Here is a 26,108-nt window from a genome sequence, read left to right as displayed (position 1 = left end):
GGGGAGGAAACGAGGTGCAGGTGCCCGCTCGTCCGACTGCCTTCTGCCGCCGCTGCCGCCACCTAGTTGTTTATTTTTAAATAATTTCAAGCTTTTAGGGCTGTTGCAAAACTAACACAAAGCCCCTAAGGAGTACTCCAGCATACCCCCATCCAGATACCCTCATCCACTAACTTTTAACATTTTGCACATTTTCTGCATCATTCTATCTACCCATCCACCCACCCATCCATCCATCCATGTGTCTCCTCTCTACTTATCTGTCCATCTCTCTAGTTATCTATCTTCTAAACATTTGAGAGTAGGTTATGTATATCATGCTCTTTGAATACCTATTACTTCAATGAATATTTCCTAAAAGTAAAGATATTCATTTATGTGACCACTTTAAGTACAGTTAATCAAGTTCAAGAAATTTACAGTCTATTTTCATTTTTTTTTTCATATATCCCAGTAATGTCCTCTTAGGCATTTTCTCCTCCATTATTAGATCAGGATCATAGTCTCTTTTCTCTCTCTTTTTTTTAATTGTAAAAACATACATACAACATAAACCTTCCCATCCCAGCCCCTCCCAAACATACTGTTGAGTGGGGCGATCAGTCACGTTCACTGTGTTATACTATCCTCACTTCCATTACCGGAACTTTCCCATCACCCCCCCAACAGAAACCCTGCACCTGTTATGCATTAACTCCCCAGTCTTCTCTCCCCTACCCCTGTTCACTGTCCATTCTTTCTCCATGAGTTTGCATGTTCTAGCTATTCCATAAAGTAGAATCATACAGCTACCTATTGCTTTGTATCTGACTTATTTCACTCAATGCAACATCTTCAAAGTTCACCCATGTAGTACCATGCATCGAGTATTCCAAAACACTACTTTCAGGCAGTTGTGGCGCATCACAGCTGTGTAGCCTCTGCCCCTAAGCATCACAGTCCCCTAAAAATAAGACAAAAAAGCAAGCAAACAACAAAAATAACAAAAGAAACTAAGGAAAAGAATCAGCATGGGCCTAATGCACCAAAATAAACCAGGAACCTTAAGAAGTAAAGCTGAGTTGTCCTTGAAGTTAGACCAAAAAGAACAATGACAGGCTCTTGAAGAAGATGGCGAGAAGCAGGCAGAGGTGAGAAAACGGAAAGGAATCCGTGGCCGTGTTTTAGAATGGTCTCCCTGCCTAGCCTGTGGAGAAGAAGACTTAAGTATAAGAATAGTAGGATCCTAACTGATTTGGGCTTTGGCATTCCCCCCGAAGTACAGAGGCACGCTCATGCCGGGGAGATTGTTCTTTACCTGGTTCCATTCCATGTCAGGGTGTTTGGGGATGCTGGGGAACTGTGTTGCTAACCCTTTGCCATGCTCTCAAGTGCCGCCTGGGTTTTGCTAGATGTTCATCATGGGCTACTCAGTGGTGGCTGGAGCCACAGGAAGACTCCTTTTCGGCTACGACAGCTTTGGCAATGTATGTGGCAAGCAGAACTCCCCAGTGGAGGGGGCACCGCTTTCAGGGCAGGACATGACCCTAAAAAAGTAAGTGCCAAAGTAAGTCCCCAAATGATATATATTCGGTGGCTGTATTTCAAAGCTTTGCATAGATCTGTCATTTAAAACCTGGAAACTATTATGCCATTCAAAACTCTTATCAGCCCCTCTCATCAAAAGGGAGGCTGTATGTGCGGTAAAGGAAAGGTTTGAGAACTGGCCATTTCTGCGTTCAGATTCCAGCTCTGCTCCTTATCAGCTCTGTGACTTTGGGCAGGGCACCCAACTTCTCAGAGCCCAGTTTTCAGATTTTTAAAAGATTATCATACCCTCCTTACAAGGTTGTCTTAAAGGATCCGCTGAGACACTGCATAAACTAAGCCATAGTAAATGCTTTAGTTGTTTACCATTATTCTCCGTAATGTCAGAATCATGTTACCAGTGGTGTATTTGAGCTCTGCCGCCGTCACAGCATTGTCTCTATATGGAAATACCTAGATCCTGTCTTGGAATGCCAGATGCTGAGCACCTGTGTCCCACTTCCCCTGCCCAGCCGGACACTCAGCTCCAGGTCCCAGAGAGTGAAACTCAACCCAGTAACAGACAAGGGAGAGAATAGATGAGAATCCCCTGGAGGGCAGAGAAATCCCTGGGCACGATCCCTGAAAGTTGATCATCCAAAGAATCTTCCAGGAGAGACATGTTAAGGGTCTCAGTCTGTCCTGAGGGTGACTGTGGAGCCCCCAAATACAAACCCCATGCCATCCTTCTGAATGTTGCCCCCAAGAAGAGGCCTTTGTGTGGTCTGGACTGGATTGCCTGGGAGGCATTCCCGCTGGTGCTGGTGGGAGCAAAGTGCAGAGCAGATGGAGAGGAACGGGGCAGCCCCCCTGCACCAGTGCTCACATTTCATATTGTATTAACAGTGCAACGCTGAGAAAGAGTCATCCTTCTTTGATGTGAAAAGTTACCTTTTATTACACACCCAGGACATTTGCTTCCCCGTATTCTATTGTATCACCTCCCAAACTCCCACCCCCATTGGAGGGAAAAGAAGCCTGTGGAGCCCCTTAACCAAGGTTCCTCCCACGTAGGGCTCTCCCTCTGACCTACTTCTGATCTCGGCAGCCAGGAGTGTTGGGCAAGAGCTGGGGAGCTGCTGCTACTAGCTCGGCACAGTTATCTTTTCAAATGGCAATGGGTATTTTTGTTCTGTGCTCCACCCAACTGCAGCAAGAGAGGTCTCATGAGTTTTTCAGACTGAGGAGGGAGAAGAAGAAGGGCCAACCTTTAGTTTACAGGTTTTAAACCCTTTCTCCCCACCGCTCACTTCCCTGTGTTCAGCTGTTCTCTGAAGGTTTGAACACCCTTGGTGCATACATGCTCCCCATGCATTCCCCTGAGCAGTTTGGGCATTGACTTGATCTAATGATCCATGCATGGGCAATTAAATCAGTCCCTTTTCTTCCTCAGTGACCTCCCTAGTGTTATTCCCCCAAAAATGCTGCTTATGGAAAATTGGTTTATTAACGTTTGAATATGGTTCTCAAGCTGCCCAATAGATCAACTCAGTAGACATAATAAATGTTCAGTTATGCTGAGGCACTTAATCACAAAAGTTTGCATTAATAATTCCCACATTAGTAGTGTGTGGACATTTTTTAAAGGCCCGCCATCAAACCCAATGAGGGAAAATATGCTAAAACGTTCTTCTTTTTCATTTACCTCGTAGACATGTGTTTTTTATGAATTCCTGCAACCTGGACGTCAGCGATGTTAGGCTCAGCTCCCTCGTCCTTTGTGTCTCCCGCTGTCCTGAAGAGCAGCTCGACACCCTGGAAGAGGTCCAGCTCTTTGCCAACAGCAGCGGTAGGCGCTGAGTGCTCCATCGCCTCCCCCTTAGGGTCGGAAACATGGTGGGTCAGTACGATGGGACATAGATGACATTGCTTACTCTGAAAATTGGGAAATTGTACTTCATGGGTTCCTCTTCTTTGTAGAAAAGACTGTAATTATTTTCTCTGTACTTGTTTCATTTATGGATTCATCTGCAGTCCTCAGTGCCCCTTGCAGGTGCTCCCTGCCCCACCACTGGGGGATGGTTTTCCTAGACAGCATGGGAAGACAGGTGAGCCTGGGCCATTGACTGATTTATATTTGGAGCCCAAAGGCAGGGTCAGACGAAGTCAGAGTGCTGTGTGTACTAAGACACATCCAGACCTAAGAGCCACGTCCCCGGCTTCGGGTCAAATTGCCACCAAGTATATTCTTTCTTTAAAATATTGGGGCTCATGGATACTTTCTTTGACGAGCAGGGATAGTCCTAAGTTGTGCCAAAAGCATTTGCATTGCTAAAGTATCATGCCCTGAGTCTGTCTCTCAGATTTACTATATGAGGCTGAAACAAACGAAAGAAAGAAGAAGAAATTCAAAGCAACCCCCTGCAAGTTTTATCTATCTGCAAAAAAGTGTGCCAGCTATTTTTTTAAAAGAGTTGTTTGCAGGCAGGCCATGGTGGCTCAGCAGGCAAGAATGCTTGCCTGCCATGCCAGAGGACCCAGGTTCAATTCCCAGTGCCTGCCCATGTTAAAAAAAAAAAAAAAAGAAAAGTTGTTTGCAAGGCTCAGTTAAAAATATTAAGCCTATGTAACAAATCATCTTCAAATAACCCTTAAATCATTTTAGGATCAATTGTTTAACTTTTAGTTTTGAATTTGGGGGTTTGGGGAAGAAGAGAAAAACCTTAACTAGACCTCAGATTGTGTGCCTATTTGTTTGTTTTCTCTTCAGGTCACCTTGTAGGCTTGTTTTCTCAATTGGAGTATTTTATTCAGGCTCCTGGGCTTGGTAAAATGCCTGTAGTATCCTTACCACTCCACTAGGAAGACAGGCATGACATGGGAAGATGGTCTAGTCTGTGTGTCTTCTACCTGCAGGTTCCTTCCTGTGTGTTTATAGTTTGAATTCCTTCAACTATACCCAGAATCCAAATGCAGACTCGTTGTGCCCCAGGCTACCAGTTCCTCCAAGGTAAAAGCTCCCACACCTCCTCCTTATTGATCAAGTTATTAGTGCTTGATAAGGGCTGTTGCTCTTCCCAGAACTGGGGGTCAGTTGGAGCACCTCTGCTAGGCGCTCACCAGCTACAGGAGGCCACAGATAAATGAGCAGAAGCCATTTGCAATATACCTAACGGACAATGGATTAGCCACACTTAATAAGGAGAAAACTCAACAAACAGTACCCATGTATGTAGTCTTTGAATCACCACACTAGAGCTAGCAAAAAGCAATTTGTGAATTACTACCAAATGAGTGATTTTATAAAGTATTTGGGGTATATTTTTTTCTACTCCAACTATTTTTTTACTAAGTAGAAACCAAATACTTTTGCCTTTTTTATTGCAACCAGACAATGTTGGCTTTAATAGCCCTAGATTTCTCCACAAGAAACAAGGTGGACAAGGCCAAGGCTCTCTGTGGAAACAGAAAGCATCTCTCCTTATCAGGAGCACCCATCCATGAGCTCCTTTTGGGGTCTTATTCATCCCTATCAGTTGATTTAGTACCTGGCAGGTAGGGTACCTTACGGATATTTATAAAATAAAACTGGGGCAAGAAAACAGCAGTTGCATTGCCATGGTGTAAATAGTTCATGTTCTGTGTTTAAGAAGGATAAAGTGAAAAATTCTATTAATATTCATTAATTAATATTCATTAATTGAGTGATGCTCAATTAATCTTTAGGATGCTGAGATGTACGAAAGGAATGCTTGGATTTATTTCACATTGTCATTCTTTTGAAAAATGTCAGTTTATTTGCAATGATGAGATCTCTGTACAAAATCCCAAGAAATAACAATTTAAATAAAACGAGGCATTGTGCCAATCATCTGTTTACAAAACTCTTGGCTGGGATTCAAAGTGAGAAATAAATTACGTCACAACTCCAGTACACATATTCTTTCATTCATACTTATATATTTAAAACAGAACTAAAATCTCACGAAACAAGACTTCCCCATACTACATGTGATTCATGCCAGTAGTTCCTATTCCATTTCACGTTTCTGAAAGTAATTTATTTCGTATTCTTATAACAGGTTGCAACTGTAGCTTGAACTATGCTGATCTAGCAGATGCTAAAGAAAAAAAAACTTGAGCATGTTTTAACTGAATAAGAAACAGAATATAGTTAGTCATCTTTGTGGCATTCCTTTCTAAAATAGGTATTTCTTGAAAGAAGAGAGAATTATATGCAGAGTAGAGTATCCATTCCATTTTTCTATATATATTTTTTAATTCAAAGATCATAAACATGTTTCAGTGAAACATAACTGAGGCCCAGGAATAAAACTATATATTTTTTCATGGGTTGAAGGAAAATTAACACTTGGAGAGGGTTTTTTTGAAACATATTATTTATAACTATACCTGCAGAAGAAATTGAAAGAACTTGGAGTTATTAAAGGTGGTAATTTAACCAAAGAGGAATAAATTCTTCTCTCACTGTAAATGAAGTGGAAACTTAATTCCATAAGAAGCTTATATCTTGATGCTGCTGCTGCTGCTAGTAAAAATATACTGAGCTTTTGTACATTTTTGTACAAAATGTGTTCCTCAAAAAACCTTTATATTGTAGGTGTTATTTTCTTCCCATTTTACAGGTGAGAAAACTGAGGCAGAGAGATGTTCAGGTCATATAGCCAGCAAGTAGAAGAGCTGGCTTTCAAACCTAGTGTCCATACTTATTCAAAATAAAAAGCCAAGGCTTAATTTTTTTCCTCACTCAGAATGGTCCCCTCACCTCAATCCATGCTGGTCCTGTACCATGTCTTAGGGTCACCATCTTTTCCACCATTCAAGTGAATCCTAATCCTTTTCTTCTCTTAAATGTAATACTAACATTTCCATGTATTGTTAATTGACAGGCCTTTCTTGTACTGAATAAGTAGATAGGAATAGGCTTTGAGCACTCAGTTTTTTTTTTCTACACAAGCACGTGTTTGTTTAGGATCGAAATTATCATATTTATCATGGAAGAGTAGTGCCAAGAGTAAAAACCTTGAAAACTTGAGAAGTGTGGTTATAGGGCCAAAGAACATTTTTAAAATGTCTCTTTTTGACTAAACCAATTGTTTCTTCTTTCTGTCTGGATCAGGGGAGGTGTAGCATAGCCTTTTAGAACAGTGGCTGAGTATCAAAAGGCTTGGGTACCTAGGTATGAGCTTTTAACAGCAGTGGAAAAGTACTGCAGAAGATAAGAAGCAAGCATATCTTTTCCCTTTTCTATTCATTGTAATATTGTACTTTGAGTCCTCTGTGTAACTAAAATTTTAAAGGCTGGGTTTTTCCCCCCAAATAAACTTCATTGTTTGCTAGGATGAATTTCGTAGATAGGGTCTTCTCCATGTACAATCAGCCTTCCAGATTACGTCTTGCAAGTTTGAGTGGCTTTGCTGGTAGGAATAAGAAAGGCACAAGTGAGGAGGAAACTTCAGGCTGCAGCCTAAAGACGCATCCCCTGCCCCAGCCGTCAACAGGAGTTATCCCGAGCTTTACTGTTTTCTGTAAGGGCTACGACTGGTTTTTTGTTTCGTTTTTTTTTTTAAACCAGCACAGGGATAGTATATGTCTAAAACCATCATAGTTAACAAAACCCATGAGCAAGATCAAGGTCTTCAGGAGAATGGGGTTTGGCGAAAAGCAAATAAAATGGCATTAAATCTATATCTGATTTTATTTTTCAAAGGCAGTAAATTCCAATGAAGACTCTAATGTGAGTCATGTTTCACCTACTGGACTGACAACATCTAAAGGTTTGATGGTACACTGTATTGAAAAGGTGTAAGGAAATAGGCACTCTAATACATTGCTGAGGCAATGTCCTGAGGAGTGCAACTCACCAGTATTCACTGGTTATTAATGTCACATACCTTTAATCAATGATTTTACTTCTAGAAGTTGGAAACAAGGCTAGATATCTGCTGTTATCACTTCTACTCAGCTTTGTAATGGAAGTCATAAGAATTGCAAGTAGATAAGGAAAATAAATAGAAAGGAAGAAGTAAAACCAGCATTATTTGCAGTTGACCTGATTGTATAGAAAATCCAAAAGAATCTATAAAACAGCTACTAGAACTAATCAAGCAAATTTAGCAAAGTTACGGTTCACAAGATCAAATTATATTTCTATATACCAGCAGCAAACAGTTAGAAAATCAGTTTTTTAAAGTTCATTGTCAACATCCAAAAAATACAAAATACTTAGAAATAAATTAAACAGAAAGCATGTAAGATCTCTACGGAAACTTCCAGACATTGTTGAGAGAAGCTAAAGAACACCTACATAAATAGAGAAATATACATTGTTCATGGATTGGAAGACTCAAAGTGTTAAGATGTCAGTTCTCTCCAACTTGCTCTACAGATTCAATACAATCCCCCAAAAGGATTTTTCTAAAAATTGACAAGTTTATTCTAAAATTCTAAAAAATATATGGAAAAGCTAATGACCTAGGCTCACACAAAAATTTTGAAGAACAATGTTGAAGGGCTCACACCACCTGATTTCAAGACTTAAAATAACGTTACAGTGATTAAAACAGTGTAGTACTAGAAAAGGACAGACAAATAGGTAACTGGAACAGAATAGAGAGCCCAGAAGTTGTCCTCCATATACATAGTCAATCAATTTTTTATAAAAGTACCGAGGCAATATCATGGACAAAAGAATCTACAACAAATGGTACTGAACGAGTGGAAATACATGGGAGAAAATAAAACCTTGACTCTAACCTCATAAAAAAAAATTAATTTGAGATTTATCTTAGACCTAAACATCAAAGCAAAAACTGTAAAGCTTCTGGAAGAAGACATAAAAGAGCATGCCTGCCAACTTGAAGTAGGCTGATATTTCTCTGAGAGGACACAAAAAGCATTACACATTAAAAAAAAAATAGATATGTTGGACTTCTTCAAAATTTAAAACTTCTACTCATCCAAAGATATCATTCATAAAATAATAAAACAAGTAACAGATTGGGATCCATAATATATATGTATATGACAAATAGCTTAAATCCAGAATATATGAAGGATTCCTTTAAGTCGGGTCTGCAAACTTTTTCTGTAAAGGGCCAAATCTTAAATATTTTTGACATTGTGAAGGCAGCCGTAGAAAATATATAAGCAAATGAGAAGTGCCATGTTCCATTAAGACTTTGTTAATAAAAATGGCCAGTGCTCCCAATGAATTAGGCCACACCATGGATTTTGAGGCTTGCCCTTAAGAAATTTATTTCCCTAGGGGAGAAGCTAAGACTACCCATAACGAGGCTTAAGACTTGCTTCCAAGAAGCCTCTTTGTTGCTCAGATGTGGCCTCTCTCTCTCTAAGCCCAACTCTGCAGGGAAAATCGTTGCCCTCCCCCCTACAAAGTACAAGCCATTCAGGGGTAAAGTCTCCCTGACAGAGTGGAGTGTGACTCTGGGGATGAGACACTGCCTTTCTGCTGGAAACGGGAAAGAGTGTAATAGAAGAAGGCATCAGTGGCCAAGAGAGAGCAAATAGAGTCAAGAGGCTGTACTGGAGGCTGCTCTAAGGCAAGCTTCAGTTAGATAGCGCAAACTGCTATAGTTTTTAAAACCCCAATGAACATCACTCCTGTTGACTCTTAAGGACACCTAGGACTTGAACTGAGACTCTATAAAGGTTTTATGTACTGGGTTTGCCTTCCTGGAACATATAATTCCTGGCACGTTCATGGATCAGATAAATCCTGAAACTTAGAGGGACCTCCCTCTCCAAGATTATCAATTAACTTCATCCCCCTCTCCTTTAATGTGCACACCCCTTCTCAACATGAAAAGGTCAGAACGGGCATCCCCCAAAGATCTCTATAGATCGGGAAAAGAATTGAAGGACAAGGAGGAGGTATAACTGAGAAAATAAGGTTTAACAAACAAGTAAGGCTGAATCACTATATTAACATTCTTTCTAGCCTCCAATGTTTTGGAGCAGCTGGAAGGAAAAATCTGAGATGGTGGAAGATAACCTGTGACAAACTCTAGGATCTCTTCTGTAACTACGTGTTGAAGTGTGCTTTGAAAATGATTGGTTCTTTCTTTCTTTGCTTTGTATATATGTTTTATTATACAATTTAAAAAGTAAAAAAAAAAAAGAAAAAAGAAAACAAAAAACGGGCAGTGGGCTGAATTTGGCCCTTCTCTAACTTCACATAAATAACAAAAAGGCAAACTGCCCCGTAACAACTGGGCAAAAGACTTGAACAGATGCTTCTCAAGAAAAGATATACAAACAGCCAATAGGCACATGACAAGATGCTCAGTATCATTAGCCACCAGGGAAAAGCGAATTAAAATCTCATGAGATTGCATTACACACCCAATAGAAAGAGGTAACATTTAAAAAATTGTCAACCCCAAATGCTGGTGAGGATAGGAACCAGAACTCTCACCCATTGCTGGTGGGAGTGTAAATGGTTCATGACCCAGCATTTCCATTCTTAGATATTTACGCAAGAGAAATGAAGATATACATTCATTTTGTATACAAATATTTATAGCAGTTTTATTTTTAATAGTCAAAAACAGGAAATAAATGAATCAAGAGAATAGATAAACAAATTGTAGTATATTTTTTGTAGCACTCTGCAATTAAAAGTAATGATTTGTTGATACATGCAACAGCTGAGTGAAAGAAGTTGGCACTAAGAGATTACATACTCTATGTTCCATTTAGATTATAAAATAATTATGCGAGAGTCAGAACTAATTTATAGCTTTGTAAATCTGATCAGTAGTTGCCTATAAAGGGATGGAAATTGATTGGAAAAGGGCATAAAGGAACTTTCTGGGGTGATGCGAATGTTCTTTGTCTCGGATGGTGTGGTGGTCACATGGACGTATATGTTTGTCAGGAGTCATTAATTGTACATTTAAGATCTGTGCATTTCACTGTAAGTAAATTTTACCTCAGTTTTAAAAAAGAGTTATCTCACATCCTGGACAGAACAGAGTTGCAAGATAAAATCAGTTAAAAAAAAGCAGGCTATAGAACAGTCTACATAGTGTACTGCCTTTTGCATAAAAAAGGAAGAGAAACAGGCCACAGTGGCTCAGTGACACAGTTCTCCCCTGACATGCTGGAAACCTGGGTTTGATTCCTGGTGCCTGTCCATGTTAAGAAAAAAAGAAGAAGGGAAACAAAGGCTAAAATGTATTGGGTAGATGGAAATACTAGCAACCAATGAGAGGGAGGGATAAGAGGTATGGTATGTATGAGGTTTTTTTTTTCTTTTTATTTCTTTTTCTGAATTGATGCAAATTGATGCAAATGATGCACATGATAAGAAATTATGGTGATGAATATACAACTATGTGATGATATTGTGAGTTATTATATAAAAGAATGGAATGATCATATGGTACGAATGTTCATGTTTGTATGTTGTTATGTTTTAAAAAAATTTTTTAATTTTAAAAAAGGGATAAATGTGTGATTTATATATATGTGCATGTGTGTATATATATATTTGCTTGTACAACCATTGATATGATTTGTAGGATGTGGTCAGAAAGCAATTTTATTTTTGTCTGTCTCTTTACGTTTATTCAGTAGGACCAGTTTTTCCCTGCCCCAAAATGAAAACACAGGCAATTCTCAAGGCTCCCCTGGTTACTTTTAGGTAATGAGTTCTTCAGCCACCCTAAGTTGTAAAAGATTCTTTCAATTCAGTAATTTAAATGTTCAGTCCGATATGATAAAATTCAAACTTAATAGAAGGTTCAAACGTCTCTCCTCCTCACAGCCTGGGCTGAGAGCAGATGCCCAGATGAGTCCAAAAAGACTTATTCTCTCTCTTCTCTGCCTACTGGCCTCTTCTCACAGCCTTGCTAAACAGATTTCTGTCTCTTAAGGGCTGGAGTAGCGAAGAGAGAATTCTCGGAAAGGGAAGCAGGTACATATTTGCGTGACAGCTAACCGGCGCCAGCATTCTCTGGGCTTGGGAGATGTCGCAGCCAGCTCTTACTCTCATGGGCGCTTCTGGGTTCTTTTGGGGACTTCCCATCGCTGGGGCTCTCACTTGCCGTGCCCTTCACTTGGTTAAACGCATCTCCGCCCTGGCTGGTCTTTTGCGAGAGCTTCCTTGGTTCCGCGTCATTAAGCAGCCTTCTCCAGCTTCCTTCTGCTAAGATCCCCACACCCTTTCAGGCAGCTGTTGTGAACACAATCAGCGGCAACCCCACCCTCTGTCTTTCGCACTTCCGGACTTCAGGAAACACTAGTTTATCCTCTTCCCTAATAAACACGGCGAGTGTCATTAACCTGCCAAGGACAGCCCTCTCCCCTGCTGCTGCAGCCACTCCCCTTCCAGATTTCCCAGGGATGGTTCAGACATTAATCCATGGTGTCCCCTACGCTCTGAGCGGTTTTCATAAAACCTTCCTTATTTATTTGACTTAGGGGATGTTTTACCCCTTACCCTGAATTCACAGGACTGGCTTAAAAAAAAAAAAAGTCTCTTCAAAAGTGTTGTCCTATATGACTATGTCAAAAACTCATACAGAGTGAACTTTACTGCATGTTTTGTTTTAAAAAAACAAAACAAAACAAAAAAAACCCAGCTTATCAGGAGATTACGCGGTGGAATGCAAACTGTGACAAGTATCTGTATTACAAATACAGTTCTGTATGACATGACCTCACTGAAGAGAGGGGGACAAAAAGGAGCTGATTTAAGTAACTTTGAAAAACAGCTTTGTGACTGGATCCTGTAAACTAAAGAGAAAAAGAATTGTATATAAATGCTGTACTCTGGTTGGCAAATTTATTTCTTATAGAGGTACAGTTTAGCAATTCTGAACCTATTTGACATACTAGGTTGTTTATACTAGAGTTGAGCCAATAACTAAATATATTGTAGGTAATGAAAGATAGTTTCCCTGGCATTAGAGTAAGACATTCCAAATAAATGAGGAAGGCTGTCATGGACCTTGTAGCATTGGATTGGAAACGGAGATATCAGTATGGACTAGTTTATTTTAATACCTAGGTACAGAACTAAGAATAGATGTGTGTGTGCAAATCAGTGACACCCCAGTAGCAATGAGCACATCTAGTGCCCTGGTGTTGGTTTCTACATACATTTTTCAAATAAAAGGAATCAGGGCTCCTTGAAGTAATGGCTGATTCTAGGGCTAGGGAAACAAAAACATCAGATTAGTTTGGTATCTTGTAGAGACAGAAAATAAAGAAGTGCTCCCTTGAAGAGACAGAAAATAGAGGAAGAAATGAAAAAATAAAAAGGATGGAGCATGTCAAAAGGACAGGAGTCGGGCGGGCCACAGTGGCTCAGCAGGTAAGAATGCTTGCCTGCCAAGCCCGAGGACCTGGGTTCGCTTCCCGGTGCCTGCCCATGTAAAAAAAAAAAAAAAAAAAAGGACAGGAGTCCACCTGAAAGACCTCCCAGGGACCAAGGCTGGAACAATTTGAGCAGCAGAATAAATAACAACTGAGTCTTCCTTTGCTAGGGCTTCGGTAGCAAAGTACCACAAACTGGGTGGCTTAAACAAATAGGAATTTATTGACTCAGACTAGAAGTCTGAATTAAAGTGTCAGCATGGCCGTGCTTCCTCTGAAGTCTGTAGGGCTCACCCTAATCCAGTTCAGCCTCGTCATCTACAAAGATCCTGTTTCCAAACAGGGTCACCTTCGCAAGACCAGTGGCCAGGACTTGAACATACCTTTCTGGGGGACACAATTTAATCAGTAACATATAGTATTAGATTATAACCCCAAGAATTGAATAAGCACCCATGAGTCTATTCTAGTCTGCTAGCTGCTAGGATGCAATATACCAGAAACAGAATGGCTTTTGAAAGGGAAATTTATTCCAGTTGTAAGTTTACAGTTCTAAGGCCGTGAAAATGTCTGAATTAAAGCAACTCTATAAAAATGTCCAAATTAAGGCACCAAAAGAGGTTGTCTTCACTCAAGAAAGGCTGATGAAGTTCAGGGTTTCTCAAGTGGAAAGGCACATGGCAAGCATGGCAGTGTCTGCTAGCTTCCTCTCCCAGCCTCTTGCTTCATGAAGATCCCCAGGGGCGTTTTCCATCTTCATCTCCAAAGGTCACAGGCTGGTGGACTCTGTCATGGCACTAAAAAGGGACTCTCCAAAATGTTTCATCTTTTAAAGGATCCCAATCAAGGCCTACCTGGAATGGGTGGGGTCACATCTCCCTCTAATCAAAAGTTAATACCCACAATCGGGTGAGTCACATCTCCGTGGAGATAACCTAATCACGTTTACAACCTACATTATTGATTAGAAATTCAAAGAAACGGTTGCTCCCATGAGATTGATTAGGATTAAAACATGGCTTTTCTAGGGTACATAATTCCTAATAAACTGGCCCAAGTCCCTACTTACATAAATAAATGACTGAATTAATAAATAAATTGGGGAAGAAGGATTGAATCTTCCTCACAGAAACATCCCAAATAATATGCTCTGTCCTCCAGGAGGAGGAGTTTAATTTCCCTCCCCTTGAGAATGGGCTAGGCTTAGTGGCTCACTTCCAAAGAGTAGAGGAGGGAAAGAGTAATACAGTAATTCTGCATTGGAGAAAGTTGACAGACATGGTTAACGTCACCCAAATAAGTCTTGTTTATCTCATGTGTACCCTGATATGGTTCGATGAGAAAGCACTTCAACTCTGCAGTTCTTCAGTCTAATCATGAGGAAATAAGGATTGTTCTACAAGATTCCTGTCCATGAATATTCAGAAGAGCAAAAATTATGAAAAACAAGGAAAGACTAAGAAACTGTCACAGACAGGAGGAGACTTTGGAAATATGAGGATTAAATGCAATGTGGTATGCAGGAAAACTGGTAAATTCTAAATAAAGACTATAGTTTTGTATCAGTGTTGATTTCTTGGTTTTTACGAGTGTCCTGTGGTTATGTAAGATGTTAGGATTGGGTGAAGCTAAGTACAGGAACTCTGTGTACCAATTTTGCAATTTTCTGTAACTCAAAAGTTATTCCAACACTTTTATACTCTCAGTGTGGGTAAGGAGTTTTCGAGTAATCTAACCAATTTTCTCCTACCTCTTTTTTGGTGAGCCCTGCTTGCTGGGGTCTGGCATAATATTTTGGAATATAATTTTATCTTCTTTGAACCTCAGCTGCAAACATCCACTTGAGTTTCCTATTACATTCACATATGCTAAAAAAAAAAAAAAGTCTCTAGAATGACATACAAAAACATTGGTTGCCTGTGAAAAGTACTTTGTTGGCTTGGGGACCAGGAAGGGCAGTTTCTCAATATTTATTTTAGTATACCTTTCAGATTTGAATCGTGACTGTATTACCAAGATTTTAATTTTAAAAAAATCTGCTCAGTTGTGTTACTCTTACTCTGATTTCTGTAATGTTGTGACTTCCTGAGAAAGCATCTTACATATGTTCTTTGTTGTGCTTCATCAGTAGTTCCAGAAACTTTTGTTCCTGCATGGCAGTGTAGTGTTTGCATCTGGGTTCTCCTTTGTTTCATTTTCCCACATTTTTCAAAATGCTTGATGATTGCTTAGGTTTTTCGCAGTTTGCCCGATGAGCTGGGATTACTTCCATTGTTTGGGACCCAAAGAAAAACAGGACCCTGGAACCATGTTTGTGGCCTCATGAAGATTCATTAGAATGAACGTTTTTGGACATTTTTACTTTTCAGAAAGGTATTCCAAAAAGGTCAGGTTTCTCACCTCTCTTAAGGCTAGAATCAACCACAGCTTCATTCATGCATTTATCACTCATTTATTAAGCACTCAGAATAAAATAAGAAGATAACATTTTAGGCGGTAGTTTCATTATATGTTTTTGGGTGATCCAATCAATTTCTCTAACAGTTCTTGAAGGAAGTGTGATTCTTATATTGAGTTGGTAGGTGCTGTCTGAGAAGGACCAATGCACAGTAGTCAAAAATATCACAGCCCAAGTTTGCATTTGCATTTTCTATCGGTCCCTATCATCAGTTTCCCATCCAGGGTACTTCGCAATCAGTATACTAACCCCCCCCCCACACACACACACTTTTTTCATTACTATAGATCTTATGGCTTCTTGGATGTTGAGAATGTTAAGTAACATCATTGCCATCTATTCTGTCTTTTATTTCCAGCAAATCCTTTCCCTTGTTTAACCGATGTATCCCTCAAACACCAGAATGCTATTCCCTGTTTGCATCTGTTTTGATAAATGATGTTGACACGCTGCATCGAATTCTAAGTGGAATAATGTCAGGAAGAGACACAATTCTTGGCCTAAGTGTCTTCGCATTAGGTAATTTTCAGTTAACTTTATTTCAGTAACCACTTACGGAATTCCACCATTTCTTGTGTTATATTTGTTGTGCATTAAAAATTAACTTCTTGTCTTAAATGTAAATCTTCAACTTATATTTATTTTCTTTACGAATGTTTTCAATGTCTTGGGTCCAGGTGGGGGACGGGACAGTAAGATTGGCTCTCAGCTGGCTCTCGGCCAGGGGCCCTCATTGGATGAGGGTTGATTTAATATCCTGATCATGTGCCAGTGTCTGTTCCTCAGCTTTGCATGAGGGATAGAGGTGTGGCAATGAAAAGTATAACCGTTAAAGGGACCAGAAATACATATCTTCTGGCCAGTATGCTCTCTCCCTGCAGGCCAGCCAGGTCAGGAGGCTGCTGGGTGAGCAAGGGAAGGAGGTGTGAGCACCCCAAGTTAAATAGCATCAGGATGCACTGACTGCACCAACCCTGATGGCTCCAACTCCTCAAAGATCACACATGCTTTGAATTGTAGGCAGGTCAAGGCCTTGAGCTGAGACATTTGCCTTCCCTGGGTGCTTCTGGATGCAGCTGCTGACTTTTGACCTTTTGACTTCCCATTTTCTGTGTTTCAGGCTGATGAGACCCATTACAATTCAACTTTGTCTTTGAAAAAGTTAATGTTCCGCTACTTTAGGCAATAGTAATGGCCTGCTCTCCACCCCTCGCCTAGGGACTGCCTCTCACCTCCCAGTTAGAAGGAAATCCTTGGTCAGTCATTAACACATTTTTGCCAGTTTACCAATTGCACTTTCCCTGATTTCATTAGAAAAAGCTACTAATTCCTGGATGCTTGAGGCTACCTTATTCACCATTATATGACTTCCAAACAGGAAATAACCCAAATAGAATACTGGCCATGTGACAATATATACAAAATATCCAGAAGTCCTGATATTAGTCCTGATGACCTAATGCCCCCTAAGGACCAAGTGTTTATTGGTTTCGTAATGATGGTAACAGCTCTCATTTACTGAGCGCTGATGTGCCAGGCATTGGGCTTGTTCTTAACTCATTAAAATATCAATGAAATCCTGTCCCCATTTGTAGGAGAGGAAACTGAGGCTTAGCGAGGTCAAATGCCCAAGGTCGTACATCTGGTAGGTGGTGGGGCTGAGACTGAAACCCAAATCCATCTGATTCCAAAACCTATATTCTTAACCACTGCACTTAACCAACTATTATGTAGTCCTGGTTTCCCATTTAAGAAAAAATAAAATAGTATTTATAGATTCACTGAAATATTTAGAATAAATTCATAAGCCTAAAAGCATAAATATTGGAAAGTAATATATAGTATTTTACACATACAGCTTACTTATACAATTAGATCCTTAAATTTTTCATTTTTAAAGTCATATTCATATTTAAGAATAGCTGAGAATATTTAAAGTTAGAACTTTATATAAGCCCACTATGAAGTCAAAATAATTAACTGTGGTAAAATTTGTAATTGGTTCATTTGGAGTTGTAAGAAAGGAAAAGAAAAATGATTGGGGATAATAATAATAATCCCTGCTTTCTTTTTTTTTCCCCTTGATTTAAGAAAAATGCTGACATTGTCAGAGACTGGTTTCCTAAGGTAGACTGAGTTTGTCTATGCTTCAGAGAGTGCGCCGGAAGGGTCTCCTTAATTCTGTTTGGTATTCGGTAGCTGTCCCTAGAGACCTGGATTGGATGATGTCTTTAACCTCGTCCTGCTGGAGATTTATCTTCGCTGTCCCCGCCGTCTTTGCCCTTTAACCCTTTGTTGTTGTTGGGGTTTATCAGTTTTGCTTCATTTTTCAGCCTTGTCTCTGGCCACGGTGTTCACCTTCCGATTCATCACCACTCTTCTGGTCCGCATCCTCATTGCGTTGGTTATTTTGGGATTGTTGTGTAAGTATTGCTACGTGATTGGTTTCTTTCCTTTTTTCGGGGGGTGGAGTGGGGTGGAGCAGTATTCCGGGAATCCAACCCGGGTCTCCCGCATGGAAGGCGAGCATTCTACCACTGAACCACTCGTGCACCCTTGATTGATTTCTTTTTGATTAAGTGAAAAGCCTTTCCATTAAGTATAGAACTTAAAAGTTGGGATTTTTTAATTAAACGGTATTGGAGAGTATCTGGCCCAACCTCATTATTTTACATGTAAGAAAACTCAGGACCAAAGAGGACAAAGGGAGTTAGTTGCCCATGTCGCACAGATAATAGCCCAATTGATCCTTTCTTCTACTACACCATGCTGCATCTGAGATGAGCCTGCCAATTGTGTGACGCTAGTATCCTAACATTAGGAAAGACTCCCAGTGCCTGTTGGAAGCATTTTAAAGGATTTCCTCTGAACTTTCCCATCACCCTGAAGCATGTGGTTCTCGAGTTGTCATACAAAGGCTCCCAGCCGTCTCAACAGCCTCAGGCTGTGCCCCACCCCCATTTCCCTTTTAGTAGTTGCAGGTTGGCTCAGGGGTGGTTGGGAAAAGGGATCCAAGGGCCCAGCAAGTGGTAGGCTGCAGGCAGCAGCTTTTCCCCTACGGGTATGGAGTATTTTACTAGCTAATAACTGGTATGACCACCATGGTATTGCATTCCCCTGAAAAATGCCAGCTCTGCCCTTAGTGACACAGAGCCCTGCCACTCACCAGGTACACAGCCATGCCTGGGGTTGAAGGACAGACGCCATGGCTTGCAGGGGAGAGGGGGTGGCTTTCCCCATTCATAATTAATAAAGACCGTGACCCTCTTGCAGTTGCAGTAGATGGGGTGTTTTGCAATAATCAGTACCTAAATGCAGAGATTTGCCATGTCACTGTGTCCTTGAGAGGAATCTCTAACTCAGCTGTAAATCCTCCTGGTTTTATGGGTGGAGAAGGCCAATACCCTGGCTCCTGCAGGATGCTGTCACCCAGCTGAGCTTGTTTGAAAATGTTAAACTGGTCTCTGATGTTTTCCTCTTACCACCCCATGTCACAGTTTCCTCCCCACTCACCAAAAGGAAGCACAACTGTTCTGGGATCTCCTCCCTGGATCTCCCAGAGAAAAGCATCCAGCTCCTCCAGAGGTATTGCTGCCTGTAAAGCTCCAGGTTGTTGGGACCCCCTGCTGGAGCAGCCCCCAGGCCTGCAGCGGCTGAGCTCCCACGTGCAGCACGCTGGGGAGGATACCTGGGGGAGCAACCCCCTGGTGTGCGTGCTGAGCTCCGCTGGTCTCTTGTTTTCCAGTTGTCTGCGGGGTTTTGTGGTGGCTGTATCACGACTATACCAATGACCTCAGCATAGAACTGGACACAGAAAGGGAGAATATGAAGTGTTTGCTGGGCTTTGCCATCATAGTTACAGTTATCACGGTAAGAAACGCCCTTCCAGCAGTAGGGCAGCCAGAACTCTGAAATCCAAATAATTGGATTCTTAGCTCAGACTAACTAGAAAGGATTTGTTATTCTTTCACCTCAAGTGTGCATCCATGCTTCAGTGCCTTCATTGGATTTGAGATAGCTGCATAGGAATACCGTTCTGGGGAAAAGAAATTTTTTTCCCGATACTGATTTGTTATTCTTGCCGTTACACTGTTCTCACCCCCAGGTGGCTATAGGTAGATATAGAAAGGGGCTTGGGAATTGGAGGGGTGGGCTTAAAGGTTTGTGACAGCTCCTGTTTCCAGTTTGTGAGGAGAGCCACTCTCCTCCAGCCGGTGGGTGCGCTGCTCCCCCGAGAGTGTGACAGCTCCTAGAGCGGTGAGATATAGAGTCCTTTGTTTTCAGACCTACTGACCCCGAGGTTATTTGTTGTCAGAGAACCTGCCACCTGCTCAGTGAACTCTCTAGCTGAAAATAGACAAACTTCGGGACTTAGGAATTTGAAGCAGGACATTCAGATGGTTGGGGAAGGGTGGCTGGCAGCTAAAAATCCTTTGGGTCACTCCCCAAGAGACGTTAGAAGAAATACTAGACTCACAAGCCCCTAGAGAGTGTTGGGAACTGATTCTCATGACCCGTGGTGCTCCTTGCTGGCACGTTGCTGACTGACCCTTCTGTGGAAGAGCAACAGCCAGGGGTTTCCACAAGCCTACTCTTCTAGTTTGCTAGCTGCCGGAATGCAATATGCCAGAAACGGAGTGGCTTTTCAAAAGGGGAATTTAATGAGTTGCTAGTTTACAGATCTAAGGCCGAGAAAATGTCCCAATTAAAACAAGTCTATAGAAATGTCCAATCAAAGGCATCCGGGGAAAGATACCTTGGTTCAAGAAGGCCGATGAAGTTCAGGGTTTCTCTCTCAAGTGAGACAGCACATGGCGAACACAGTCAGGGCTTCTCTCTCAGCTGGAAGGGCACATGGCAAATACAGCGTCATCTGCTAGCTTCTTCTCCTGGCTTCCTATTTCATGAAGCTCCCCGGGAGGCGTTTTCCTTCTTCATCTCCAAGGGTCACTGGCTGGTGGACTCTCTGCTTCGTGGTGCTGCAGCATTTTCTGCTCTCTCTGAATCTCTCATTCTCCTCTTTTATAGGACTTTAGAAACTAATCAAGACCCATTCAAATGGGTGGAGACATGTCATCCCCTAATCCAGTTTAACAACCACTCTTGACTAAATCACATCAACCAGGGAGATGATCTGATTACAGTTTCAAATATACAGTATTGAATAGGAATTATTCTACCTGTATGAAATGGGGTATATATTAAAACAGGGCTTTTCTTAGGGGGCATACTTCCTTTCAAACGAGCACACCCACTGAGTCAGCAAGTGCCGGTTCTCTCACCAACTTGCTTCTATCTTCTAGGGAAAGTCATCACTCACCATATTCGCTGCAGTCTTTGCATTTTCTCCTTTTCAGTGAGGTTTCAGGTTTGTGCTCTTTACATAGACTGCATAGAAGAACAAGCAGACAGTGACAGAGAATCCCTGGTTTGATTCCTCCGTCCTGCCTCCGTCAGGGCCAAGCCCACAGTGAGCCAGGGTCTGTGAAGGGGGCTGGAGAAGAAGGGGCTCCACCACACCCGATGGGGAGGAGGAGGGAACAAGGAGCTGGGGAGAGAGCCGGGCACCTCCGTGAGCCTCCATGGGGCTCCCTTTGTCTTCACACACTGAACCATGAGTGGGTGCCCAGGTCCCGGATCATACTAGGTGAATTCTCCCCTTCACCTCGAATGAGATTAGAGGAGGGGAGGCTGTGAGAGGAGAGACAAGTTTTCACCTTTGTCCATGAGGTCCGTGCAGTGGCTTGTGGCTGCCACTGACGGGACTGCTACTGAGTGCCGGTTGCTGGGTGAGATAGCTCAGCTCTCATCCTCTAAGAGCCCCTGGAATCTTCATCATCATCAGAATTCACTGAGCCCCTATTATGCCCAGGGCCTTGTGCTAAGCAGTGGTGCCAGCAAGACATAAAACACCAGATAACACATGCCTACTGATAAGATGGATGACAGGGCAGGTGGTGGGACGCGGTGCACGGGGAGAGGCCTGGGCTGTGGGGGCTCGGGCCTGCGCCCCTACCCTGTGACCTGGGAGAAATGACTGGATGCTCAGGCCTCAGCCTTCCCACCTGTCAGTAGTAATACTGCAGCCCGCAGGGGGCTGGGCTTCCCTCCTCCAGAAGAGGCATCCACCACTGGAAGCTCAGCGTTCCCACAGCGGGGCCACCCCTAATGCTTCCTGGCTGGCACGCCTCTGTGCGGGAGAACTGAGCCCGGGAAGCCAGGCTGGCAATGGAGAAAGAGGACCAGCTGCGACAGGGGCAGCCTCTGCGGTCCCTGCTTCTGACTCCCTCTAGCGCAGACTCTGCCCCTCTCGGACCCCTGCAGGAGGTGAGGGAAGGAGGATGGGGAGACACAGGAAGGGAGAGTCCGGTTATGACCCCTAGCCAAGCACCTCTCCCCTTCCCCAGCACTCCTCCTTGCCCCTCTTCCCTTCTCCCCTTTTCTCACCCCCTCTTTCCCAGAGAAGTCAAAGAAAGAGGAAAGACAATGTTCGTAGGAAAAAAATAGGAGAAGAGGGATAAGCTCCCTCAGCCCTCAGCCCTCAGCCCTCGCTCACCTCAGGGCCCCCATCTCAGTCCTGCCCCCAACCCCCTCCCCAGGTTGGAGTCTCAGTGACTCTGAGAGCCTCCCCCGGGGCCTGGAATCCCACGGAGACCCCGGTTCCCTGCAAGGACCACGTGAATGGGCTGTGTCCCCAGCAGCTGCCTTAAAGCACTGTTCTGGGAAGATGGGGCCACTAGTGAATATTATTTACGTAGTTTCAATATAACTGCCGACAACAGTGAAGGAAATGGGGTGATGGTATGAGATGCTCGTCCCCGGGCTTCAGCCCACGAGGGTAGGCTGAAATGCAGCTCCTTGAAGCCTAGAGCCCACAGGAGTGCAGTCCAGGCGTGCCTCCGGGCTGGTAGGTGGGCTCTGGCGCCTGCCCCGGTGCAGCCCCTCACCCCTCGCGCAGTCCCCAGTAGGTCACGCTCATCTTCACTGGGCCTGGGCGAAGTGGTGACTCATCAGCGCCTCACTTCTCATGAGTGTCCTGGTAAGTCTGTATGCTTTGGGCAACGAGAAGAACATTATATATACGTTGTAAAACGCACACCCATTTAAATACACACATGTTTTAGCATTCCACTTGGGAGCTAAAAGCCAGGTTTATTTGCCTGAAGATTCTATTATTTTGCTTCAGTAAAATTTAAAATAATAAGCATATCACAAAGTCTTTCTTTCTTGTTAAGTATGTCAGACATTGGGAACGCGGAAATGGAAATTCCAGCTTGGTCTTTAAAACTGAAGGGTCTCTCCTGGGTACCTTTCCTGTCCCCTCCTGATGTTCTCCAGAGCAGGGGCAGGCGGCTCTGCTTTCCTGGAGCAGCTCCTGCCCAGTTTTCCTCCCTGCCCTCTGGGTCACTCTTCCCTCCACTTGACTGTGGGATCCTTGAGGCCAGGATTGCCCGAGTGCAGCCAGAAGGGAAAGGGCAGTCTGTGCGGAGGAGACAGCACAGGTGGGGCCACAGGGGCAGGCAGTTCCCTTGTGGAGGCTGAGATGCAGGTGCAGAGGACGCCACCTCGGGGAGGTCCTGGTCTGCCATAACCAGTTTGGTCTTTATCCTGGGGTCACTGGGGAGCCATAGGTGGATTTTAAGCAGAGAGGTGGCATCTTTTGCTAGAAGGTCTTCCTAGCAGTGACATGGAGAAAGGATTGGCGTGGGGGATCAGGGAATTAAAAAAAGAAGGCCAGTGAGGAAGTAATTAGGGTCTAGATGGGAGAGGATGAGGCTTGAGCTGCAGTATCAACATTGGGGATAGAGAGTAGGGATTGGTTGAGAGATATTTGAGAAACTGAATCAGAGATAATTGGGAATGTGCTGTGTTTTGGGTGTGGTGCCACGTCTTTGTGGGGGATTTGGACAAGTAAACATTTACAGAAGACCATGTCAAATGCTGCAGTAGGAGAAGTATAGGATAAAAAGTGTATAGAAGAAACAGACCCAGCTTATTTTCAGAAGATGTTAAAAATGTTTAAAACTTAGAGTTACTGGAGATGAAGGAAAGAGGATAGTTTAGTATGAAACTGAAGACTTTGGTTCAGGAGAAATTGAGTTTGAAGCATTTGTAGGACATTCAGAAGCACAGGACACTTGTCAGTAACTGATGTGCGATTTGTCCAGCACCGAGAGAAAGGTGACGTTGGGAGATTTTGATTTGAAGGTCATCATCCTCTAGGGGAATGTTGAAACTACAAAAGTGTAGGTGATGCCCCAGAAGATTCTGAGCAGCAGCCGCAGCTGACGTGGTAGTGGAACCATCAGAAAGAGAGATCACAAAAGCCGAGGAGGAGAGAGTTACAGCACAAAAGGACTGGACAAGAAATTCAAATGCCAGGCTGAAGGTCACGCAAGACCTGAAGTGTTTCCTTGGGATTTAGCATTCAGGAAGTCAAATGAGGTGACCTTAGGGAGAATGCTTTTCAGGGGATGTTGGGATCTGGAGGTTCATGGCAGTTGAAGAGTGAGTTGGGGGTTGGAAATGTAGGTGTGAGCGAGAACCCCTTGAAGGAGCTTGATTGCAGAGGGAATCACAGACGGCAGTGGCTGAATGGGGACGGGAGTTGACATAGGGCCTGTTTCTTTACTATGAAAGACTTGATAATTCCATGCAGAGAAGAAAAAGCTAATAGAGAAGGAGGCACAGAAGGTTGCTTTGAGGCATAATCACTGTCTTTCCCCTCAGACTGACATGCATCTGCCCTTTTGCGGTGCCTCAGCATTCTCCGAGTGCCTCAGTGCCGTGGGGAAAGGGAGAAATAGTGGACAGTGTCCTGTCCCTAGAGAAACTTATTTTCATTTTCTTTTGCTCTCTGGCCAGACTGCAACTCTTTAAGGGTGGGGACTGTCTTGTTCACTGTTGCATTGGCAGGATCTAGCATAGGGGCCAGCACCTAGGAGGTAAGTAGATGCTCAATTAGTGTTCGAATGAGGCCTCCAGAATTTATCTGCTCAGTTATAGCAAAAGTAGCAATCTTAAGAGAGTTCTTGGTGCATGTCAGTGAAATGTTAGGGTTTATTATTAAAAAGAAGAGCTCTGCCCCGTTCTCCATTATTTTGAAATAATTTACTCTCTTCTCCTTTTCCCACCAGGCAGTTCTGCTTCTCCTAATTTTTGTCCTCAGAAAGAGAATAAAATTCATAGTTGAGCTCTTCCAAGTTGCAAATAAAGTCATCAGCAACTCTCCTTTCCTGCTGTTCCAGCCACTGTGGACATTTGCCATCCTCATCTTTTTCTGGGTCCTCTGGGTGGCTGTGCTGCTGAGCCTGGGAACTGCAGGTAAGGACCAGTGGGTGTGAGTTCCTCACCTGGGCATTTCACGTGGAGAAGACATCACCATTTGGGAACCATTGGCCTGTTCCTGTAGGGACCCCCTTGTTGCAGGCAGAGGGGCTCTGTCATGAGGAAAAGTGGAAAATTCTCTTCCCTCTCTTGTACTACCTTTTAAGAAACTGGGTTTGTGTTTTGAGGGAGAATGAATTCAGTATGCACTGAAAGAGCTTTAGGAAAAACTACAATACAAACAAAGGCCTCTCGAAAGAATTTTATCAAAAGCACTGAGTTTGAGTTTTTATCCAAGGTAATTTGCCAACTCCTAGCAAATCAGTAGGTGACCTAGAAGATGCTAGGAAAGACTATTAAAAATTCTGTGGTGCCCAGCACACAGAATGCACACAGTTCACATTGCTTTGATCCTAAAAATGCTGCATCTGCCATCCTCTTGTCAGATCCAAAAGTTCTCTACCAGAGGTATTCCTCAGAGTTGTCTATGGTGCTTTATAAAAATACAGATGCCTGGGCCCTGTCCTCGGAGGTTCTGATTCAGTTGGTTGGGTGTGGAGCCAAGTATCTATACTTTTTCAAAGCTCCATAGCTGATTTTGAAGGCTAGCCACTTCCTAGAGCAGCGCTATTCAGAATGCTGCTCCGAAATCTGATAAGAGCCGTGCGCCAGTGTGCATATCACTCATTTGCCGCCTTCATTGAGAATGTCTTGCTATGGGGAGGAAAGAAAAAAAAGTCAGCTGAAGGAACAGTGCGCTCAGCGGTACAGCTGCACTTCATTCTGGGGCAATCTCCTTATCTCACTGCAGCCTGGTAACAGTTTGGAGACAGGTAGCTGGTCTGTTGGCCATGCTTTGGATAGCTCAGTTCTAGATCTTCTCTGACTCCTCAGTGGGACTTGGTTAAAGGCCACATGCATACACTGATGTGACTACAAAAGAATAAGTTGCTTTCAGGCCCTTCACCAGCAGCTGTCAAATCAACAAGCATAATTGCTTAATGCTTTCATTCTGCTTCTTTTGCCCCCTGTTGGCACTAATCATGTATGTAAGGACAACTGATGTGTAGTAGACTCTTGGTCACTTGGTTCTCTTCTCTTTTCTCTGGAGTTAGCTGATGCCTTGAAGATTACTTTAGATGGTCCGTAGGTTCCCTAGGTCACAGCCCTGGAAAGCCCCTTTTTCCTACCTTCAGAGATGCCATGGGGCAGCCTCTTCATTGGGGGTCTCTGGAAGCTTACCGAGGGCCCGCCAGAAACTTCTAATATTTATCCAGGAAAGAACCTTAGTTGAACAGGTGCAGCACTGTAATCAATCAGCCATGTCCCCAACAAAAAAAGAGAAAGGTCTATTAGGAAGAAAAAGAGGGATAGCAGCCTATTGGGGGTCACTTGGAACTCTCAGCTGCTACCACACTGAGCATTCTTCCTGAGTCCCCTGTCTGCATGGCTC

The 26,108-nt window shown here is 42.9% G+C and overlaps 1 protein-coding gene across 7 annotated transcripts in view; it reads left to right on the top strand.

Annotated features, from left to right (window-relative positions):
* The window catches only part of SLC44A3 (solute carrier family 44 member 3), a 119,311-nt gene that overhangs the window by 14,618 nt on the left and 78,585 nt on the right, over positions 1 to 26,108 (top strand). For 4 of the 7 annotated variants that reach the window (XM_077120188.1, XM_077120187.1, XM_077120186.1 and 1 more), the window contains exons 3-9: positions 1,392 to 1,534; positions 3,219 to 3,355; positions 4,423 to 4,516; positions 15,687 to 15,847; positions 17,662 to 17,751; positions 19,074 to 19,198; positions 24,466 to 24,652. In XM_077120188.1, the coding sequence (XP_076976303.1) occupies positions 1,392 to 1,534; positions 3,219 to 3,355; positions 4,423 to 4,516; positions 15,687 to 15,847; positions 17,662 to 17,751; positions 19,074 to 19,198; positions 24,466 to 24,652 (937 nt within the window). The remainder of the gene's footprint in view (positions 1 to 1,391; positions 1,535 to 3,218; positions 3,356 to 4,422; positions 4,517 to 15,686; positions 15,848 to 17,661; positions 17,752 to 19,073; positions 19,199 to 24,465; positions 24,653 to 26,108) is intronic. The other 3 variants (XM_077120189.1, XM_077120193.1, XM_077120191.1) reach the window with 3 other exon arrangements.

This window comes from Tamandua tetradactyla, chromosome 11 (genome assembly GCF_023851605.1).
Source record: "Tamandua tetradactyla isolate mTamTet1 chromosome 11, mTamTet1.pri, whole genome shotgun sequence".
NCBI lineage: Eukaryota > Metazoa > Chordata > Mammalia > Pilosa > Myrmecophagidae > Tamandua > Tamandua tetradactyla.
The sequence above is the reverse complement of the archived record's forward strand: the minus strand, read 5'-3'. Positions and strand labels throughout refer to the sequence as shown.